The following is a 20,969-nucleotide window of genomic DNA, read 5'->3' as shown; positions in this document are numbered from 1 at the left end:
GAAAAATCAATTTCTTGTCTGTGGAAAACAGGATCCCTTCAATAATTTTCAATATTTTTATTCAATACCATGCATATTCAAAACATGATATATATTATTCTTGTGAGACTGAATAATTATTATTGTTATTTTAATGTACACTAGACTTTTTAATCCTCCTCTCAAAAGTGAAGCATTCCAAGGGGGAATCTAGGGTGGAGAGAAATTTTCTTAGAGTAGAAAAATTTTAAATACTAACATTATTTATACACACAAATGCTCTATCTCTTGAAAGGTTAGGCAATTACGGATCAGAAGTCATTAAAAGGAGGACTAGTTTCACATACCAGCTAGCTTTGAGATCGGAACAGGACGACGACGCATTTGAAATTGATCACGACTATATTGAAGTCTTCTAATGAAATTTCTCTTTCTTCCCCTTCGGCACAAAAACTCACTCTAACACCTACCAAATTGAATGAAGGCTAACACACGCATTGGTGATGGTTAAAATCCTTTCACGTGAAATTTTGGGTCCGAAGCTTCTCGTTCTTCGCACATTCCTCCTGAAAAATAAAGAAAATAAGCAAGGACAGCAGTGGTTTTAGAGGGCTTATACCACTATGGGATCCTTCATGTATCAAACTGAACAGCCTGGTTTAAATGTTTATGATAGGAATGGTACTAGGGTGTTATTACAGTATAATTAGGGGTATATATATGTTTGAGAAATGTATGTGTTTAAATATGATTTTGATGCATGTTTGATGCATGTTTCATGCTTTAAAAAGTAGGTGATATACGAATGAAGAGATTAATGATATTTTATGGTTAAGTGAGATTTATGGAGAGACTTGAAACAAAGTATTTTTTCAAATCACTAGACCCATGTACCTTTAGTGATTACTCAAGTGCTATGTGAATGTGTTTCTATAGTATATATTAAGAGAGAGATCCTCGGATTCACCGTAGTTTACATACAGGCTTTGGGTTGTGTATTGGGGTGCTTTACCTTAAAAAGACTGTTCTACGTGCACGTATGACTAGAGATTTACTTTATTACGCATATCAAGATTACCTCATGCCATTATGACTAGAGATTAGGATACAGGTTTGGTGACGAGTTTTATAGATTTTTAATTGTACTTTAAAAGAGTTTTTACTATATTATCATCTGCAAACTATTTGATTTAATGATCTTTGAAAATTATTTTCTTAATTCTTACAATCTACCACTCACTAGGGTTTTTAGCTCATCCTTTTATTTTTTTTCTCCCCACCAAGTTATTCTCGAGTTTCAACAAAAATTAGCTGATAAGAAGCTGTTACCCAACTCATCAATTTGTTGCAACATGGTGTTTTAGTAATTGTGTAAGATATCTCATTCAGGTTAAGTTTCAAGTTCAAAGAGAATTTCACGATAGGCTCCACTGCATGCAACCCCGTCGTCGCAGACCGTCCTAGGGTTCAAGTACCTCGAATTACTTGGTTTGTCTTGTTTGATAGAACCCAAAATATTGAGATATAATAGGTAATCAAAATACAAGATAAACCAAGTAATTCGAGGTCTTTAACCAATTGAGCAATAATCACGTTGGCTTCAAAAACTAAGCATAGAAAGTATTGTATCGTTCACAAGCAGACACTATCAGTGCTCACCTGGAAAGCTTTTAAGAGTGTATAGCAACGTCTTTGCTCTGCAGTTGCTACAGCATATTTCTCTTTCAAAGCATTGCAGACCTGCTGCTCTTCTTGATGAGAGAGATGCACCTTATCTAGTTTCTGTAGATATTAGTGACAAATATTATCATTATTACTACTAAAATAAATAATTATTAAAAATAAAAAATAAAAAGACTACAACTCAAGAAGGCCCACTAGTATAAGAAAGAGAAAAATTCATTCTTCCTCCTTGGCTTTGAGTTGATAAATGTTAACCTCAATTTTTTTTTATTTTATCAAATTAGACTCTAAACCTAAATAAAAGGTGAATTTAATAGCCTCAATTCATAATATTTCCTTGTTTTGTATTTATTATTATTTTTTTTAGAGATTCAAGGCTAGTTATGACTATTCTTGTGGCCTGGTATGCTATTTCTAGATTTTACCATTGTATTGGAAACTTTTTAGCTGGGCTTGAACATTTTGTTAGTAGAGTTTAGATGTCTCCTTTATGCGTTTGATCTTGTAGCTAAGTTTGGATATTTTTTGCTAGGTTTGATCTTGTGGCTCTTTTATATGGTTCATTGACAGTATCTAATTTATAAGTTAATACTTTCACCAATTATAAATCTTCAATAGAGTTAGTTACTCCATCCTATGTCACAAGCTCAACAGTGGAAAGGAGAATTACCAGTTGAATGCCTTTCAGAATTCCCTCCATGGAATCAATAAGTTTAGTTTGACTCGTGGAGCTGGCTATGGCATCTTGAAACTACAAAATTCGCAAGGGAACATCAGTACATTGGAGTTGATCGCCTAACAAGATTGATTACTTTTTTCTGGACCCAAGTTTATGATGTGATGTCCCAAACATATGCACAGTAATCATGTCTAACATATAGTAGCATATAACCCACAACCCACAGGGCCACAAGTGAATGTAAAGCAATGCATTACCACTGGAAAACGGTAACAAACACTGATGCTATCAAAAAGTTTTAAGCATTGAAGCACCCCCCCTCAGGCCTCACTATCAAGAACTCAAAATTAAAATGAAAACGGGAGTAGCAAATGACTTGTAAATTATTGCATGGGAGGGTGATACTAGAAAGTTCTTTCAAAAATATTTTCTATTCATGAGACATTGATGCTCCTTGCAAACCTGTACATGGTTGTTGAGAAAATCTTACGCAGATAAATAGTGTACAAATAGAAGCCAAGCCACCTACGAATGGCTTCATTTTTCTTCTTGAAATGACCACCATCACTAGCCCCAAACATTAAAAAGCAAATTTCCTCATAAAATTGGTAGATAAAAGGAACAAACTTTAACATGCAGCAGAAAGGTGAATTATTCCAAGTACACCCATTACAAAAGAAAATGGCATACACATTGCTACAAGAGTTATTCATAATCACAATGGCAGTCATGGAAAAGTAGTTCGTTAACGTATAGATACAGAAACAAATGACAACTGTGTATTCTTTTAACGATCATCAACCTGTGAACTTATGGAATTCAATAAGGATGTCTCCTTTAACATCAGATCCTTTATCTCCAAGAGTGCATTGTAGGTTGCATAGAATCTGCGTGTTTGCCTAAGTTTATCCTGCATGATGGTACGTCTTTAGCAGAAGAGTAAAATATCATCTGTAAGAAGTTCAACAAATCAAACTAGTAATTCATGAAAATTAAAAATTGAACCTGGATGTTAATATATAGCTCTGAAAATCGGCGCTCGTACCTGCAAACTGATATTAAATCAGAAGAGGATGACTTTCCATCTAAACATAAGGCATTTAGAAGTATTTCAAGGTGCCCGTGTGAACATTTGAGAAGAGAAAAGAATTTCAGAAATCTCTTGAGTTGTTGATAGCACAGATATTTAGAAATTCAAAAGCCAGAGTTGAGGAATAAATAAATGAATAGATGTCTCCACGTCTAAAATAATTGTGTACCACGTGCAATGAACTGCATACTGTCTTCAACACAGTGCAGTCAATGTGATGGAAAAAAAAAGGGGAAAGGAGAGAGCTCATAGCTTATACACAGGCATGTGATGGAACGGCCATTAGCTCAATGGTTGAATAGACACGATTTAAACTCATATATCTTTAACAACATGGATGCAAATCATGGTTCTCACCTACCATTAATATTAAACATCTTACAAGAAAAGAAAAATATTATAGAACCAAGCAATTGATGCAAGTAAGCTAACACAAAAACTTGTATGTGTGTGTGTGTGAAGAAAAGAATGGCATAGACATGCCGCTGCTACTATAGGAAGAAGCTAAATTCATTTCTGCATGCAATTAAGAGCGTGAAGAATAATAATCAAAGCAAGAATAAAATAGGGCAATTATTTGTATAGATATAACAAAATGCTCCATAATTTCCAGCCATTCACCAATAGGAGTTTCACATGTTGCTTCTGCATGGTCTAATTCCAACACTAATCCGACAGCCAGAAATAGATCAGACAATGGGACCACGCGGAAGCTAATTAGTTTCCTTCATCATGAAGGTACCAAGTTAGAGGCTGAGAATTGTTATTGACCTAAGGGTTGAGTTTCACTTTTCAAAATGAAGTTCTCTAGTGTTTGAGGCACACAAAAACTTCATTAGATAGTGGTCCTAAACTTTTAGCCAAAATATCAGCTGCAGCAGCTCAGAAAATTGAACAAGCGTCCAAGATCAACTAAGGAATTTGTACGGCTCCTAGTAGGATAATTGGTATATAATTAGTAGTGAGGGTATTCTAGTAATTAGACGTGAAATTTGTTCTTTTGGGTTATGAATAGTAGGTGAGGGGAAGATTAGAGTGTGGAGAATTTAGTAGGATTCCTAATCTGGGAATTCGGTGGAGGATTTCCAGCCCACTTGAAAGTGCTGGTTTGTCACTGTTCTATTTGTTATCTTCCTTATGTTCTTGTTGTTGATTTCCATTGTAATTTTCCCTAGAAGTATATAAATAAATCATTCTAAAGTCTTGCTCCATTTCTTGGGAATTGTCTTGTTGGGTATTTTACTGTTTGCAGATTTGGATACCTAACAAAACTCAAATTATCACCAAAAAAAAGTGATAACAACGCAATAATCGCTGCGAAGAAGTATGATGCAATTAGCACCAAGAAAAAATGAAAATGATGTCATGATCACCTAGAAAAATTGAAGATAATGAAATCGTGCAGTGAACAGACAAAATAATTTTTAGGAAGGAAAAGTGGAAGGCGAATAAGAGAACAGACTGGATGAGTTCAGTTTGGGTTGGCACGTCATCAAGAAGCCTCTTTAATGCTAGTGTTTCCCTTAAGCTCGATGTGAGTGCCTACAATAAAGATAAAAAACACAGTAGTTACATTCAAGATAATAGATCAACGAGTTAACTAGATCTAATGCAAAAAAGGTAAGGATCCAATGACGGAATTTTGAGTGATGGACAATTTTCTGCTTTGTCATCAATCATGACATTGAATTGCTTCAAGCCTTAATTTTGAATTCTTCATGCATGAAAAGAACACAATAAATCACTGCTTTGGGGAAAAAGAGATTTACCTTCTTTACTGAATTCAATTCCTCCTCAGATTCCCTAATCAAATCATCTAAGCTATCCAAGAAATTTGAGCATTCATGGTATCCAGTTAATCTTCCCTCCAGCTCGATAATCTCATCTTGTAATTTACTACGTTTTGAATTACAAGTAGATAGGAATTCAGATTCCTGCTTTCCAAGGTCCTAAAACAAACCAAGGTGCATTTGAAACCCGACAGTTAATTGGTCAAAAAGTTCTCTTCTACCAGAAACAAAAATTATAAGTTGAATATATATATATGTATTATAAGAAGTTGAAAAAAAACGGTTGATAGTTCTAAAGAACATAATTCTGCAAATAGGAAAAGGGTCAAATAACCTTGACCATTTTGAAAATTGTTTTGTATGTTTAGATAATTATGCAATTAAACATTATTGTGTAGAACAAAAATGAAAAGGAACCTTTCAAAATGGCAACACTTTCAAACCAAACCCCTTGCAGTATCAATTTCTGACATAACTCTTGCCATGCCTCCATCACAAAATTTTAAAATTTTATCTTAGATGAGCCAAAGAGGTAAATTGGCGATCACAGATACCATATACAAAAGAAGATATATGGATAATAAACAGCCTTCATTTCAAGCAGGGAAACGAAAGCTATGCACATGCTACAATAATAAGCTCTGTAACACAAATCTGATGAAGCAGAAGCACAAGAAAAGAAATTGGTAAGATACATATTATATGTGAGAAAGCCTGGTATTAGAAACAATATGACAGGTTGTCAACAGAGCGAGAGGAACAAAAAGGATTTATCCAGATGGTTATTAAACAGAAAAATAAAATAAAATACAATAAAAAAGTTCAGTTGATTTAAATAGAGATATACTTCAAAGAACCCTGAAATGTTCAACTATTTTTTTTTCCCAAGAGATGGCCCTTCAGTTATCAGCACTCTTCAACTAAAACAAAGAAAATACGAAATCTTCAGACCCTTTATAAGGAACAGAAAACCAGTTAAAAATTAATTTGTAAAGAGGAACAAATCGAAAATCACAAGAACTACAAATGAAATGCAGAGAGGCAAATGGCAATTAATATTCAGAGAAAAACTGAGACTGTAAGTGCCAAACAAAGGTGCTGACCTCCAAAGTCTTTAAGCATGATATCAAATTTTGCACCACATTAGCATCCACCTTATTGACTCTATCTTGTAAAAGTTGCAAATCCTTCACAATTGAAACTTTCTTCTGGTTCTTAATACCGGAAATGATGAGAGAGAAATTCATGAGGGGAAATTTTTTCCTAAGAGAAGAAACTGATGATTATCTTAGATATGTTATATTCTGATATGAACTTTTCAGTGATCATACGAATTCTCAGGAATTCCAACCAAAAGCCCAGATAGATCCCAATATAAACTTGAAAAGGAAAAAAAATGACAAAAAAAAAAAAAAAAAGCACTGACCAGTTCATCCATGTCCTCCTTCAGTATATCCATTGAAACTCCATTGTCGGGATCCACCTGAACGGGTTGTGAACATTTGTTTTCCTCAATCAAGCGCTCAATGGAAGTACCCTGTGATTTCCAATAAGTGAGCGTCACAGCAGTATGAAATCAGGTAACATACTGAAAAAACATCATGACTACTTTAAGAGCTCCCAAAAATACCTGCAAAAATAAGTCACAAGAACAAGCCCAAATTCCCAATTCACAATTGATATGTACATTACCATCACAACCGATACAATGCACAACCTAAGTACCTGACTCTTGCTCACCTCAGACATTACACAGACCACAGATGGAGATGGTAAACAACTGGACGAAGGAAAATACGACTTCTGCAGACGACGCTGCAATTGCACATGAATCACAATGATGTACGAGTCATTCTCAGATCAATCTGGAGCTTATTCAATTGTCTGAAATGGATGCTAAAGATTAATTTATAATTCGAGAAATTCCTCAAAAATTTTCTTCACTCTTTCTGCATGGATTAATCGAATTGATAATGCACACCTGTTATGGTTTGATGCAGCAGGGAGTGCCAGAAGCCAACTTCTCTAGTGAAGAAATTACGGATTTCCAGGCACCAGCGGAACTGATGGAATGGAAAAATCGACGGCGCCTGAAAATGGAACTCCGATCCGGCAATTCAAATTGTCAATTTTCTGTGAATCGTTTAAAAGAGAAGTCACTTCTTCTTCCAGGTAATCTCCGCCGTGCGGCCATCCGGACACGGTGGGGCGGGAAGAACTTTGGCTCAGACGGAACACCATCGCTTTGTGCTGGGCCGCGACTTAAATGGGCTTGGCCCATTTAAGATTCCCAAAGTAGGGTGCCCTAGCAAAGTTGATTGATGAATTTTCTTTTTTAAAAAAATTCAACTAATTATTATAAATATTATGTATTAAGTGTAATATAGATGTCCATGTTTAGTATCAATTAGCCATGTGTCATACTCCATTAGTGTTGGAATACACAAACATGCAGCAGAAGAAAAACAGGATTATTAAGCATTCTGATTCATTAATTTTGGATTCAAATTCAACATGCTCATAAACTAAAAACAGAGTTTCAACACTAACCTTTGAAGTACCTCTTGAATCCTAATCTTCAGTTGCAATCTCCTTTTTCTTTGGTTGTGAACCACCACAAGATCTTCCCTACTATTCTCTTGGAGCCTTAGATCGTAGTGGGAGTATTTGATGCTTATTGTTTAGAAGAAGGCGCACGCTAAACGATCGTGTAGTTAGCTTGCTTCATCGCTTAGTTACTACCTACACGATCACGCGGTATACGATACAAAGGCGCTCGCTAAGCGATCATTTAGGCGATGGTGCTTTACCGCATCGTAGTTGTTTAGACGATCGTGTAAGGCTTGCGTTATGCGGAGCGCGCTAGATAATCACATACCTCGGGCTTCATCGCTTAATAAAAGATACACAATCGTTGCTAAACGATCGTTTAGCTCTGGGAGCGTTGGTAAACAATAGAGCGAAGTGTTTGTTCTTTTGTGTAGACGATCGCGGGGAATTTGGTGAACAATGGTTGGAGACACATTGCTTCGCCCAGACGGTTCAAGACCCGATTCGCCTGTTTGAACTGGAGACTCTTTGTTTTTATAATAGTTAACTTTACTTTTGTGAATTTGAGGCAATTTTACCCGGTTCATCAACATTTTTTTTTATTATACATGTGATGTATGGTATTTATATGGCAAAATGTTTGACATATAGTTTAAAAACCCACCTTAGGTTGTGCTATTATTCATGTATCATGTATTATAAATATTATAATCTAGCATGAAGAAATTACATGAAAGCATGCGCATGCATAATAAAATATAAGAGTTATATTTTGCATGCAATAAGCATTATCATGCATCGTCCTTTTATTATAAGTGTTATAGTCTAAGGGTGAATGGAAACATGTTATGCTTGTTTCGTTGCTATTTTGTATAAGCGTTATATAAAAGAAGTAGCAATGAATGAATAACATTTGGTTGTTTATAATCGTTATGAATGCCTTGCATGTCTCACTTTGCATTGTGGTTTTGGTTGTTTCCGTTTAAAGTGTTATAAAGGAAATTAGAACTAAAATCAATAAGAAAGAGTTGCATGTGGACTTAGGGTGAACTTAAGTTTTTTAAAAGAGTTTTACAATTAGATTGAGATAGACCTAAGTCAAAGGGTTCTAAAGAGTTTAGTAACCTAGATTAATCTTTTAAACTTGGTTTAATAGGATTAAATTGATTGGCATAAAAGATTAAATTTGTTTTAAATCTATCTATAAGGGACTTTTTTGAAGGAACTCTTAAACAAGAGTATCCATGAGTGGAAGCGGATTTTTTCGATTTCATTGTAACAGAATTACCACACATACATTCTAACAAACAGATATGCATTCAACACTAATAACTGGCATGCGTTAACAATTAAAATACAAAAGACCGTGTAAACATACCAATTGAAGACTTTCTTCAATCGAACTCAGTCCAGCAGAAGCGAAATCCTCTACGTTCCTTATTGTCCAGCAAATAGTCGCCTAACAGCACCACGGTTGTCTACACGATCAGCAGCACACAAACCAACAGCAACCGAGAACGACACCACCACTCGAAGCCCTCGGTATTCTCGGAGTGAGAATCCAAAGGGTGGACTTTGATGGAATTGGTAGAAGGAAGGAGGAAAAGACGATCGTGTAGTACGAACAAGCAAGTGGGAGATAGTAGAAGACTATCGTATAGTTGAGTGCTTGTCGTTTAGAAAAAGGTACACGATCGTGTAGGTTTTGCTAAGCGATCGTCTATCAAATGGTAAGCGATCGTTTAGGTCTGCTCGGCGCATTAAGCGATTGTATAGAAAATGTAAGCGATCATTTAAAAATCGAGGGCAATCATTTAGTGCGTGGGTGTGCGATCGTTTAGGCAGACGGGCACTATCGTATAGGCTCTCAACGCTAAGCGATCGTATAGGTTCACAATGTGAGTGATTTTCTGATCTTTTTCGTGTATCGCAAAAAAATGAAAATAATTTTCATTTTATTCTTCAGTTACAAGAACTGAATTCGAACTTCACTTTCGCACGATTCCGGAGAATTACTCGGCCAGTTATCTTATAACCGCCTAATTAATTAAATAATGAATATAATCATATTATATTCTTAATCTATAGTTTGATATCATATATCTACTATAGTGTTTTCTCCTCTACTTGATATAAATCATATTTATATCCAATTTCCTCCAAAATAATGTATCTCATACATTTAGTCAATTATATCATATATAATTAATTAGTTCAATTATATCATATATAATCGAACTCTCTCTTGTCAATTTGAACATTTCAAACTGACCAAAAACTGATTCTCAACTTTATCCAAGCTACCAAGGGGACCTTATGAACCTATGGCTTGAAGCTCCAACGGTACGTGAATACTGACTAAACTCTTTAGCCACAAGATCCACCATCCGTTAACTACCAGGCATTCCACTAAAGACCAACAGCTAAACTCTTCTTACCACATATATATTTATGTGTCCATTGGATATAACCAATCATGAGTATGATGACCCTTCATAGATGCTCGTAAGTACAGTTTGGTCAATTTACCGTTTGCCCCTATAGTTATATCCCACTCCTTAAGGGAGCTATCTATCTACTTACCCTGCTTTAGGGAAGGAATGAATTTCATCTTGTGTAGCTGAGTTCCCAACTCCCAAATCAGACGAATCCCCAAAGTGGTAAGTTGAGTCGGCGAGCTGGCCATTCGCATCCATGCAAATCAAAGAACCGTCCTCAATGGTAGGAGTTCCCAACTCACTCAGGATTGAGGTCATGTTACCTATGGTTGTTCTAATGAAGTGAAGTCTTTATCATGAACGGTGTTATATAACGAGACATTAACACTTCGTGTTCAGGTCTTATATAAAGTCTTTGTATAGGACGCCCCCGCTCGCATATCCCCTACACGAATGATCAGGATCAGACCATCTGTGACAAGTCACAACACTTGTGACCATTCCACAAAGCGGGCCACATCCATAGTGTTACCAAGATACGGTTTCCCTCCTATATCCATATGCTACAGACCATTTTGGTTATCCCTTAAGACATGATCCACTTGTATGTCATCACATACATGCTTAAGTTACATAAAGATAACCAGGGATTATTGGTTTGTGGTAAAGCAAAGAAAACATTCAACTGAGCAAAATCAAGAAGTGAAGTAAAATATCATATATTATACATCACAAGCGTTCGTACAAACTATTTACAAACTACAGGACATGAGACTTTAAGGCATCAACCCCAACAATCTCTCACTTATCCTAAAGCGAAGTGGGTATACAAAAACTAGTACAAAACAATAAACTAGGGCATAAAAGCCCAATACAAGAAAATCTCCCACTTGCCCTAGTCCAGCCGCGGACAATCCTGTAGACCCATGCTCGAAGGTGACCCTCAAACACTGTAGTCGTGAGAGCCTTCATAAGTGAGTTAGCAACATTGTGCTCCGAAGATACTTGATGCACTATCTCGTGGATCAGGTGATACTTCCGCTCTATGTGTTTGTCGCGCTTGTGACTCCTAGGCTCCTTGGAGTTCACCACTGCCCCATTATTGTCACAATAGAGGGTAATGGGCCTAGACATATCTGGAACAACTTCTAGTTCTGTCAAAAACTTCCTGAGCCAGACGACCTTCTTAGCAGCTTTGCAAGCCACTATGTACTCCGCCTCCATAGTGGAATCAGCGATGCACCCCAGCTTAGTGCTTTGCCACACTACAGCTCTTCTGTTAAGAGTAAAGATTGACCCTGACATGGATTTACGAGAGTTCTTATCAGTCTGAAAGTTAAAATCCGTGTATCCAGTAAGGATCAAATCCCTAGATCCATACACGAGCATGTAGTCCCTCATTCTCCGAAGATACTTGAGGATGTTCTTCATTGCGGCCCAGTGACCTTAGCCTGGGTTAGACTGATACCTACTGACTATGCCCACAATGTAGCAGATGTTTGATCGAGTACAGAGTATCACGTACATCAAAATGCCAACGATAGACGCATATGAGATCCGTCTCATTTCTTCAACCTCTTGAGTCATCTTAGGACATATTTCCTTAGACAAAGTGATTCCATGCTTGAACGACAGTAAGCCTCTCTTAGAGTCCTGCATCGAGTACTTAAGCAGCATCGAGGACTTTGCTCTTACAATCCCAAAAGATCTGTATACCCATAACAAACTGAGTCTCTCCCAAATCTTTCATTTGGAATTGGGTCGCTAGCTAGTTCTTAACTCCGGTCAATAGATCTACATCATTTCCAATAAGTAGTATATCGTCTACATACAACATTAAGAAAACTATTGAAATGTTGACGATCATCTTGTAGACACAAGGTTCATCAACATTCTGGTCAAAGCCATACGATTTGATCGCAGTATCAAACCATATGTTCCAAAATCTAGACATCTGTTTCAACCCATAAATGGACTGATTCAATTTGCAAACTTTTTGCTCTTGACCTTGGGCTATGAATCCCTCGGGTTGCACCATGTAAATGATCTCCTCAAGATTTTCATTCAGAAAGCCCGTCTTGACGTCCATTTTCCAAATCTCATAATTATAATAAGCTGCAATGGACAGGAGGATGCAAATCGACTTTAACATGGCAACAGGCGAGAAAGTCTCCTCATAGTCGACTCCCTCTACCTAGGTATAACACTTTGCCACAAGTCAAGCCTTGAAGGTTTGCACCTTCCCATCAGCACCCCGTTTGCACTTGTAGATCCATTTACAACCTATAGGTCTTACCCCATCAGGCTGATCTACAAGATCCCATACTGATTTGAAGTACATCGACTCCATCTCGAGATCCATAACCTTGACCCATTCATCCCAATCTACATCCTCCATTTCCTTCTAATAAGATAACGGATTCTCAACGTCGCCATCTGCTATCATAGCTAGAATTTTTGTGAAACCTAGATAGCGAATGGGCGGGTTCACAACCCTCCCACTGCGTCAAGGTTCCCTCAACCCTTGAGGTGGATCCGACCTACTAGATGAACTACCATCAACAACTCTTGCTAATCAAGTAGGCTCTTCAACAACTCTTGTTGAAGTTTTAGTAGTTTCATTGGAAAGTTCATGCAGCACGACTTTACTACGTGGACTATGCTCCCTAATATGATCATTTTCCAAGAAAGTAGCGTTCATGGAAACAAACACCCTATTTTCCAACAGATCATAAAAATAACCTCTTTGTGTACCTTTGGGGTAGCCTACAAAGAAGCATAACCTCGACCGTGGTTCTAACTTCTTGAGATTTTCCTCAAGCACATGTGCAAGGCAACCCCAAATGTGGAAGTGACGTAAACTAGCTTTACGTCCATTCCACAACTCCAGAGGTGTTCTCGCAACATTATTGGAAGGAACACAGTTGAGTATGTATACCGCAGTCACCATTGCGAAACCCCAAAACGAGTCCGGTAAGGAAGCGTAACTCATCATCGAACGAACCATGTCCAACAAGGTTCTATTTCTCCTCTCCGCTACACCATTCTACTGAGGTGTACCCGACACTGAGAGTTGAGAAACGATTCCATGTTCTATCAAATAGTCCTGGAATGCCGAGTCTTTAGACTCTCCACCTCGATCTGATCAAAGTTTTTTAATTTGTCTATCCAATGCGTTTTCAACTTCAGCCTTGAACTCTTTAAACTTTTCAAAAGATTCAGACTTTTGTTGCACAAGATAAACATACCCATACCTAGAATAATCATAATAAAACTAATAAAATACTCATAACCACCTCGAGCTCGTACATTCATAGAACCACAAAGGTCAGAATGTACTAACTCAAAAGGCTCTTGGGCTCGATAACCTTTTCCAATAAAAGGTCTTTTAGTCATCTTACCCTCAAGGCAATATTCACACACCTATAAAGAATTTTTTTCTAACTCACTTAAAATTTCATTCTTCACCAATCTCTCAATCCTATTAAGATTGATGTACCCTAATCGAAGGTGGCAAAGTTAGGCATTTTCTTTTGAAGAAATTCGTTGACGTTTAGATTGAGTTGCGACAGTTTTAAACAACTTAGTGTTATGGAGGAAACTTATGGGCTAACGATCTTAGCACATACAATTTACTTTCCAGATACGCTGTACAAACATTAACATCATCTTTATGAATAAACACTTTATCCACATTAAAAGAAAGCGTCTATTTACATTGCAATAGACACTTTACAAAAATAAGGTTCCTCTTAAGTTCAAGAATAATATATACATCATTTAAAACAAGAAACCTATTATGTAAAGATAACTGGATCCCTTCCACTGTCACAACTGAGACGACGTGCCCAGTGCCTACTCACATCATCATCTCACCAGCCTCCAACTGTCGCTAGGATCTAATCCCATGAAAAGAAGAACAAATGTGATTAGTGGTGCCCGAATAAATAATCCAGACAAAATCATCATTCTCCACTAAACATGTTTTTAGTACAAGTAAATCATATTTACCTTTATCTGCCTTGGCCTTAGCCTTGGCGGCCTTCCTTTCTTTCAGCTAGCGAGAACAGTTCCTCTTCTAGTGTCCATCCTGGTTGCAATGGAAACATTTTTCCTTTTCAACCGGCGGTGAACACCTTCTTGGGGCGACAGGTGACGGGTTAGTAGGTGCCTTCCCTTTCCCTTACCACCCTTCTTCTTCTTCCCCTTTGCAGAGTTAGAAGTAGAAGGTGCAGACTTCGTTTCTAAGGTCAAACCTCGATGGAACATCCTTGAAGATGAAACAACATTTGCCTCAGCCTTCTTCCTCTCCTTACTCTTCAGTAAAGATTGGTATGTCTGCAACTCGTTGAGGAGAGTTGTAAGGGTGTATTTCACTTTGTTAAAAATCACATTACTAACAAAGTGCAGGAAGCTCTCTGGCAATGAATGCAGGATTATGCTAACCTAACTTCCCTCATCAATAGTAGACCCATTCAATTCCACCACATTGAAGTGGACCATCATGTTAAGCACATGTTCACGAACAGAGGTGCCTTCTTCCATTTTAGAGTTGAATATATACTTAAGAGTCTTATGCTTGAGCTGTTCAGACGATTGTCCAAATATCCCCAACAGGGTCTCCATGATCTCACGTGTTGAGACCATGGGCTCACGCTTCTTGGCCAAGATGTCATTAAGACTTGCCAAGATATAGACTTGGCCTTTCTCATTTGCCCGTGTCCATTGCTCGTATGCCTCCCGAACATTTCGAATGGCATTCTGAGCTGGAATAGGAGAACAGGCCTCCATAAGAGCAAACATGATATCCTCGATGATTAAAATAGTCGTGATCATGTGTTTCCATGTTGAAAAATTGTCGCCAGTTAGTTTCTCAGTGCTAAACAATACTAAAGTGATTGTAGCCATTTTAAAACTTGTTGTTGAAAAACGAACAAACCTTTATAAGATTTTGCTAAATCACATTTTAATCAATTAATTTTGCAAAACAGTTTCAAGTACCCTAAGTGTTAAAGACTTCTATTTTGGAATGATGCCCCAACGTGGCAAGACAAACGTCACCAGTGGGGTGATCAGATGGCCTTTCACTGGGATGAGATATTCTCAACCATTAGGCAGAACCAACTCTTGGAACTAAACCTAACAACCACCATTTATTTGGTCTAGAATTGTTAACCTTTAACAATTTCGCGTAAGTGTGACCCCTCGCTTTCGGTACTAGAGTCTCGCCCTAATGAGCCCACCGTAGGGAAGAAGCAAATTAGAACAAGAGAGTAAGTAACCTTATCCTCTTATAGAAGATCAAATAAAGAAACGTGCAAAATTGTCATCCTATAGGGGGACACTCCTAGGGTGCCTCGAGGTGATGCACATAAACTTTTTTCAATCCAATGAGGGAGACCGAGGGATATGCTATCGCACTTCTTGCTCCCACTTACTATGAACACTCTCTCCATCTACCTTGATATTGACCTACCCAAACACCATCCTTTAGGAGGACACTTCCAGGGTGCCACGAGGTTGAGGGTAGATCTCACCATGTGGACTATATAAGAGAAACGTGAAAGGTTTAAATGAAGCATCATATGCCCCAAGTATCCCTACTGAATGTTCTACCTAAGGGTTCATTAACCTAGACAATCCGGCTACTGATTTTAGTCTAAGTAATCTTTTTAAGTCCGCTCATAAACAACTTTTGTCTATGAAATAAACAAGTTCAAGTAGTCACATTTAAACACTTTAATGGACTATCCTTAACTTACATGCATGCATCAAATCTATCTAATTCACCTTTCCATGTAGGTTCCTAGGTAGGGTGTTACATTTCTGTCAACTTAAATACCCCAACCTAGCCAAAACCCACCTTAGACAAAAGGTCCCTTATAGATAGATTTGCTACACTTTAACCTTTTATTAGTCAATTTAATCCTATTAAACTGATTAAAAGATTAAAGCCTAAGGGTTGCTAATCATATTAAAACCGTAGTCTTAGGTCTATGTCATTCAAGTTAACATTTTAAAACCATGAATTAAACCTAAGTGAGCATGCATGTCTTTCTTATTACTTTTAGTTCTAATTTCTCTTTAACCTTTAAAAAGAAACAACTAAAACACAATGCGCATAACTAGGGCTTTATAACGCTTATAAAGTAACCTATGTGTCATGCTTCATGCAATGTTCGGTCATTACTATACATAACTTTTATATACACGTAGTAACCAAGAAAACATGCTTTCCATACACCCTTATACTATAACAATTATAATATAAAGATGATGCATGTCAATGCTTTTTATGCATGCATAAATATAACTTTTATATTATATGATGCATGAGCATGCTCTTACGTAATTAAATCATGCTTCTCTATTTTATAACATTTATAAGAAAGAGATGATGCATGACCAATACATAACCTAAGGTGGGATTCACTATATGTGCATACCATATGACATATAAATAACCATACATCTGATGTAATAAACCAAAGATTAATGAACTGGGATGAACCTTTACAAAATCAGAATGAAATAATTCTATCTATTACATTTTTCATCGAGTAAACCGGTTCATAGGCGAATCGGGTCTTGAACCGTCGGGTGAAGCTCCATCGTTTAGTAAAAGTCGCAGGTAAATGATCGTTTAACGCACACTAGACGATAGCATGAAATGTTAAACGATCGCTTAGACGACTATGAGGCTACGAAGCCTGATCGTCTAAGTGATCGCTTAACGCGCGAAGAGGTAAACGATTTACCATGCGTTACTTCGCGATCGTTTAGTCAGATACTAAGCGATGAAACTTGCCGAGCTAGACGATCGTCTAGTGTGCATATGCGTTAAACTACACTCGAGCATCTAATACTCAGCGATCGCCTACCTCATCGTCTACACGACCTGATCAACACTTGATTGTCTTCTTCCTCGAAGGCAGCAACCCTTGCTTCGAACTTCTTCACGAATGACTCAAGACTCAAACTGACTTTGAATTACAGACTCGATAACAATTAATTATGCCCAAAAATGCAGAGGCCTTTACAATTAACAAAAAATGTAAAAGAATTAATCAAACCAAGGTTTCATCCCAGAAAACTCTATTAATCCGCACATCCATAAACGATTCAACAATTAAAATAAAGACAAATACGCTGCACCCACCGCGAATGTATATGCAATTCTTTGCATCAATGAAATTGGAATATCAGAAACCTGGCTCTGATACCAACTGAAGAAACTCTAAAACAAGAGTATCCATGAGCGGAAGCAGATCTTTCTGATTTCATTATGACAGAATTACCACACATATATTCTAACAAACAGATATGCATTGTAACACTAATTACTGGCATGCTTTAACAATTAAAATACAAAAGACCGAGTAAACGTACCAGTTGAAGACTTTCTTCAATCGAATTCAATTTAGCGAAAGTGAACTCCTCTACGCTTCTTATCGTCCAGCAAACACTCGCCTAACAGCACCACGGTCGTCTACACGATCGATAGCACATGAACCAACAGCAACCGGGGACGACACCACCACTCAAAGCCCTCGGTATTCTCGGAGTGAGAATCCAAAGGGTGAACTTTGATGGAATTGGTAGAGGGAAGGAGGAAAAGACGATTGTGTAGTATAAATAAGCAAGCGGGAGATAGTAGAAGACTATCGTATAGTCGAGTGCTTGTCGTTTAGAAAAAGGTACATGATCGTGTAGGTTTTGCTAAGCGATCGTCTATCAAATGGTAAGCGATCGTTTAGGTCTGCTTGGCGCGCTAAGCGATCGTATAGAAAATGTAAGCGATCGTTTAGAATTCATGGGCGATCATTTAGTGCGCAGGTTTGCTATCATTTAGTACGTGGGTGTGCGATCGTTTAGGCAGACGAGCACTATCGTATAGGCTCTCAATGCTAAGCGATCGTATAGGTTCATACCGTGAGCGATTTTTCTGAACTTTTTTGTGTATTGAAAAAAAATAAAAACAATTTTCATTTTATTCTTCAGTTACAAGAATTGAATTTGAACTTCCCACTTTCACATGATTCCGGAGAATTACTCGGCCAATTACCTCATAACCGCCTAATTAATTAAATAATGAATATAATCATATTATATTCTTAACCTATAGTTTGATATCATATATCTACTATAGTGTTTTCTCCTCTACTTGATATAAATCATATTTATATCCAATTTCCTCGAAAATAATGTATCTCATACATTTAGTCAATTATATCATATATAATTAACCAGTTCAATTATATCATATATAATCGAACTCCCTTTTGTCAATTTGAACATCTCAAACTGACCCAAAAACTGACTCTCAACTTTATCCAAGCTACCAAGGGGACCTTATGGACTTATGTCTCGAAGCTCCAACAGAACGTGAATAACTGACTAAACTTTTTAGCCACGAGATCCACCATCCGTTAACTGTCAAGCACTCCACTAAAGACCAACAGCTGAACTCTTCTTACCACAGATATATTTCTGTGTCCATTGGATATAACCAATCATGAGTACTATGACCCTTCACAAATGCTCGTAAGTACAGTTGTGCTAATTTACCGTTTTGCCCCTATAATTACATCTCACTTCTTAAGTACCACTGATCCCTCTAATGAACAATACAACATAGTTCGACTATATGTGAACATCTCTTGGGCCAAGAGAAGGTGTGTGGTGCCACATTGTTCAAGTCCTGAAATCAGCCCTTAAGGGAGCTATCTATCTACTTACCTCTTCTTCGAGGAAGAAGTGAATGTCATCTTGTGTAGCTGAGTTCCCAGTTCCCAAATCGACGAATCCTCAAAGTTGTAGGTTTGAGTTGGCAAACTGGCCACTCACACCCATGCAAATCAAAGGATCGCCCTCAATGGCAAGAGTTCCCAACTCACTCAGGATTGAGGTCATGTTACATAGGGTCATCCTAGTGAAGTGAAGTCTCTGTCATGAACGATATTATATAACGAGACATTAACACTTCATGGTCTGGTCTTATACAAACTCTTTGTATAGGACGCCCCCGCTCTCATGTCCCCTACACGAATGATCAGGATCAGACCATTTACGACATGTCACAACACGTGACCTTTCCACAAAGCGGGCTGCATCCGTAGTGTTACCAGAATAAGGTTTCCCTCCAATATCCATATACTACAGACCATTTTTAGTTATCACTTAAGACATGATCTACTTATATGTCATCACATACATGTTTAAGTTACATAAAGATAACCAAGGATTTTAGGTTTATTGGTTTGTGGTAAAGCAAATAAAACATTCAAATGAGCAAAATCAAGAAGTGAAGTAAAATATCATATATTATACATCACAAGCGTTCGTACAAACTGTTTACAAACTATAGGATACGAGACTTTAGGGTGTCAACCCCAACACTTTTGTCTAAGGCGGGTTCTGTCTAGATTAGGGTTCTTAAGCTGACGGAAACGGAACACCTCTACCTGGAAAGGTGAATTAGATAGATTTTCTACAAGCATGCGATAATTGATCCGTGAAAGAGTTTAATGGATGACGATAAAAAATTGTTTAACTATCCAAGGTAAAAGTTACTCTTGAGCAAACCTAAAAGTCACTTAGTTAAAATCCTTAGCCGTGTTTTTTTAAGTAAACTAAACCCTAGGTTATAAAATACTCAGTGGGAGGAAGAGATGTATGTCTATGATTCCACTCACATTTCTCCCTGAATGTTCACACCGTGAGATTCATGCTTGGCCTCGTGGTGCCCTGGGAGCATCCCCCTTCGGATGGTGTTTGCATAAGTCAATATCAAGGTGGACGGAGAGAGTGTTTATAGTAAGTGGGTGAAGGGTGTGTGTCAGCATGTTCTATGGTCTCTGTCATTAGTTCACACCGTGAGATCATTTTGTACTCCCTCGTGGCGCCCTGGAAGCGTCCCCCTTTGGATGGGTTTTGTGCAGTTGGTCAAGATCAAGGTGAACTCCAGAAATGAGAAAGGGTCACTTTAGGTTTTGCCCCAATCGATTTTTTTCCCTTCGAATGGGCTGCTTGGGGCGGATCTCTAAGGCCTAAAATGGTGGGTCACACTTTCGGGAGATTGTTAAGTAAGTTAATGATCTCTTAACCAAATCAATGATGGCTAGTCGTTATAGGAGCAAGAGTTGTTCTGGTATTAATGATTGGTTGAAAACTTCTCAATTCAGAGGAGGGATAATTGATCTCCCTTCGGCGGCTTTTGTCCTAAACCTTTGAAGCGTCATTACGAAACTAGATGTCACACGGGGTTCATATTAGTTTTGCTAAAACCTTATTACATGTTTTACAATGGGTATTTGCATAAAACCTAACATAGGTCAATGTGGTTTTCTTTTCAGCAACTCGTTATTATTTCTGTTTAGTGATTTTAATATGATCGATTACTTACAGTGGAAAGAATCGTGTGAAACATATTTCGTGGCAAACGACCTCAAATTTGTCATGGTTGAGGAATGTCCTCAAGTTCCGACCCTTGATGCAAAAGTGTTCGCAATGCATATGATGTGTGGATGAAAGCTAATTCACTGGCCCGACTTCACATTTTGGCTAACATACCTGATGTTTTGGCCAAAAAGGTTGAACATATGATCATTGCACGCGAGATCATGGACTCGTTGCAAGATTTGTTTGAACATCAGTTCTTACTTGTCGAGCACAAAGGGATGGATGACGAAACCAGTAGTATCAGTTGTTCTGACATTGATCAACTACTCTTCAAAAGAGAAGGAAAGACAGTAAATCTG

The 20,969-nt window shown here is 37.6% G+C and overlaps 1 protein-coding gene across 11 annotated transcripts; it reads right to left on the bottom strand.

Moving 5' to 3' along the window:
• Positions 1-37: 37 nt before the first annotated feature.
• Positions 38-7,556, bottom strand: LOC120075912 (paramyosin-like protein). Of its 11 annotated transcripts, none has more exons than XM_039029655.2 (11): positions 7,203-7,556; positions 6,947-7,105; positions 6,648-6,758; positions 6,325-6,435; positions 5,201-5,380; positions 4,894-4,973; positions 3,347-3,386; positions 3,144-3,251; positions 2,333-2,413; positions 1,639-1,761; positions 38-545 (listed from the first exon to the last, which is right to left on the bottom strand). In XM_039029655.2, the coding sequence occupies exons 2-11, from the start codon at positions 6,968-6,970 to the stop codon at positions 498-500; spliced, it is 906 nt and encodes a 301-aa protein (XP_038885583.1). In that variant the 5' UTR covers positions 6,971-7,105; positions 7,203-7,556; the 3' UTR covers positions 38-497. The 11 variants fall into 11 exon arrangements, with proteins under 11 accessions (XP_038885583.1, XP_090169480.1, XP_038885585.1 ...); XM_090313354.1 differs by having other exon boundaries at positions 6,325-6,429; XM_039029657.2 differs by having other exon boundaries at positions 6,962-7,105; positions 7,203-7,478.
• Positions 7,557-20,969: the final 13,413 nt, after the last annotated feature.

Source organism: Benincasa hispida, chromosome 4, assembly GCF_027475165.1.
Source record: "Benincasa hispida cultivar pf3 chromosome 4, pf3_genome.v1.1, whole genome shotgun sequence".
Taxonomy (NCBI): domain Eukaryota; kingdom Viridiplantae; phylum Streptophyta; class Magnoliopsida; order Cucurbitales; family Cucurbitaceae; genus Benincasa; species Benincasa hispida.
This window is presented reverse-complemented; position numbering and strand designations above follow the sequence as displayed.

Bases quoted from the DNA above. Each gene is read 5' to 3' on its own strand.
- LOC120075912 (XM_039029655.2), bottom strand. From the start codon at position 6,970: ATGTCTGAGGTGAGCAAGAGTCAG. The intron at 5,381-6,324 runs GTCAGCACCTTT...GGTTTGTTTTAG, and splicing joins CATGCTTAAAGACTTTGGAG to GACCTTGGAAAGCAGGAATC. The intron at 3,387-4,893 runs GTCTGTTCTCTT...ATCAGTTTGCAG, and splicing joins ACCCAAACTGAACTCATCCA to GTACGAGCGCCGATTTTCAG.